Source organism: Austrofundulus limnaeus, unplaced genomic scaffold (assembly GCF_001266775.1).
Source record: "Austrofundulus limnaeus strain Quisiro unplaced genomic scaffold, Austrofundulus_limnaeus-1.0 Scaffold189, whole genome shotgun sequence".
In the NCBI taxonomy this organism is placed as follows: domain Eukaryota; kingdom Metazoa; phylum Chordata; class Actinopteri; order Cyprinodontiformes; family Rivulidae; genus Austrofundulus; species Austrofundulus limnaeus.
The window spans coordinates 176,793-178,819 of record NW_013952591.1 but is presented as its reverse complement, the minus strand read 5'-3'; the positions used below and the strand labels follow the sequence as shown (position 1 = coordinate 178,819).

General features: G+C 39.2%; 1 protein-coding gene across 1 annotated transcript in view; it reads right to left on the bottom strand.

Moving 5' to 3' along the window:
- Positions 1-2,027, bottom strand: part of l3mbtl2 (L3MBTL histone methyl-lysine binding protein 2) — a gene marked incomplete at both ends in the record, with an annotated part of 55,358 nt that overhangs the window by 28,246 nt on the left and 25,085 nt on the right. Inside the window, 1 exon segment of the mRNA XM_014018285.1 lies at positions 732-866. Coding sequence (XP_013873739.1) covers positions 732-866 — 135 coding nt within the window.

Below are 2,027 nucleotides of genomic sequence, written 5' to 3'. Positions count from 1 at the left end.
GCCCAAAGTTAAAAACTGTTGTTCTTTTGAGGCCCTCAAGGTGGCGCTCACGGCCCAATTGTGGGCCGCAGCCCATAGGTCAAGAATCTCTGGAACATTATTACTGCTTGTTTTAAAGTTCATGAAAACAGTCAAAGTTTAAACAGGTCGCTGATGTTAAACTATACTGTACTTTAATACAGTATAGTTAATGTTTGTGAGAATTTGAGCAGAAGCTGCAGTGGGACTCATCTTCTTCAGAAATGTTCTGGTTGGAAACTGTAAAAACTGTCCATCTTACCAAGTTTTAAAATCTTATATCAGCCAAAAAGTCTTTTTGATCTTGTTTTGAGACTGATTTACTAAACAAGAACTGATTGTGTAAGAATAATCATCTTGTTTTCAGAATGTGTAAGATTATTTGTCTTGTTAGTCTGAAAATTTGACTCTAATTAAGTCAAAAATTTCTGCCAGTGGAGTGAGAAAATTTTACTTGGTAAGATTCTTAAAATAAGAAAATTTTCTTACTCCACTGGCAGAAATTTTGACTTAATTTGAGTCAAATTTTCAGACTAACAAGACAAATAATCTTACACATTCTGAAAACAATATTATTATTCTTACAGTCAGTTCTTGTTTGGTAAATCAGTCTCAAAACAAGATCAAAAGGACTTTTTGGCTGATATAAGATTTTAAAACTTGGTTAGGTGGACATTTTGTGCAGTGTATATGGAAATACAAAGAAGTCCTACCTTGTGGCGGCACCAACAGCTTGCTTGTCATGGCGCACCACCCAATCGGATTAAGCTCTCCTGAAACCAGGCTGCACCAGAAATCATGGCTGCTGTCATGCTCGAAGCCTTCATATCTCAGCAGAGCTTTGTATCCTGCAAAGAAGATGGGGACACAAGTCAAGTCAAGGTGCTTTACCAAAATGTTAGGCAAATCCTAAACTCTAAATTGGACCAGAGGGAATAAAAAAACAGCTAAATGTTCAGGAACAACTAACAGTTTGAAAAGTTGGGGAAACTAGACAAATATATCCAACTGCCCAGCATGTGTGTAACCAAATAAACAAACAAGCAAAAAACAATTTTATATTCAGAATTTAGGTTATCTCAGATGTTAGTTTGTTTGTTACATGTCAGGTTGTGGAGCTCAGAAAGAGCACACTGCTCAGTTAGGGTTTGGGGGTTCTGTTCTCAGATGGTTCTGTCTGAGTCCTGGTAGGTCTGAAATACAGTTATGTTTGGAGAAAAGCCTTCTGAGACCCTTACTACTCCAGCAAAATAAAGGATGAAAAATGCTTTTGTGTTTGTCCAAAACAGTTGAATGGGTCCTCTACACGGGTTCTTCTGTGTTTTTTGGGCAGGTGAGCATGCCTCCATACGTTTCTCCTCCAAAAGAGATCTGGTTTGTTTCTTACCAAAGGTTTGGAGTATGTTATGGTGGTTATGATGTGTGAAAATGGATGAAGAACCCATGTGAGTGGGGGCCTCATAAGTGGGCCCATTACTCTCCCCAAAAATTGTCCCCCTCCTACAGCGCTGCCATTGGTAGTATCTCTTCACCCCCTGTTAACAATAAGTGTTAATTAGGTGTCAACGTCGGCAATATGGATCCCTAATACTAGGCCGACAAATACTGAAAAATATTCACGCATTAAAAATGTTCAAATGTTACCTTCACATTAAAATCAACAGGTAGAGTGGTGGTCCCCACCATCTTCTTCATCAGATAGTCTTTCCAGTCTGGGATGTTCTTCACATCTGCACACACACAGGTTTGTTTTTATGTCCCTGTAGGGACTGTGGATTGACTTCCATTCATTTTCTGGTAATTTTATAGCCTAATCCTGACAATCTACCCTAAAATTAACCTCACAGGTACCCACCTGACTCTAAAACTAACATACCCATGGATACCCCACAATGCACATTCAGTCCCCACGAGGGTGCTTTTTTCTGGAAAATGGTTCCCACAATGTAGCAAAAACATGCACACACACACACACACACACACACACACACACACACACTGCAAAAACT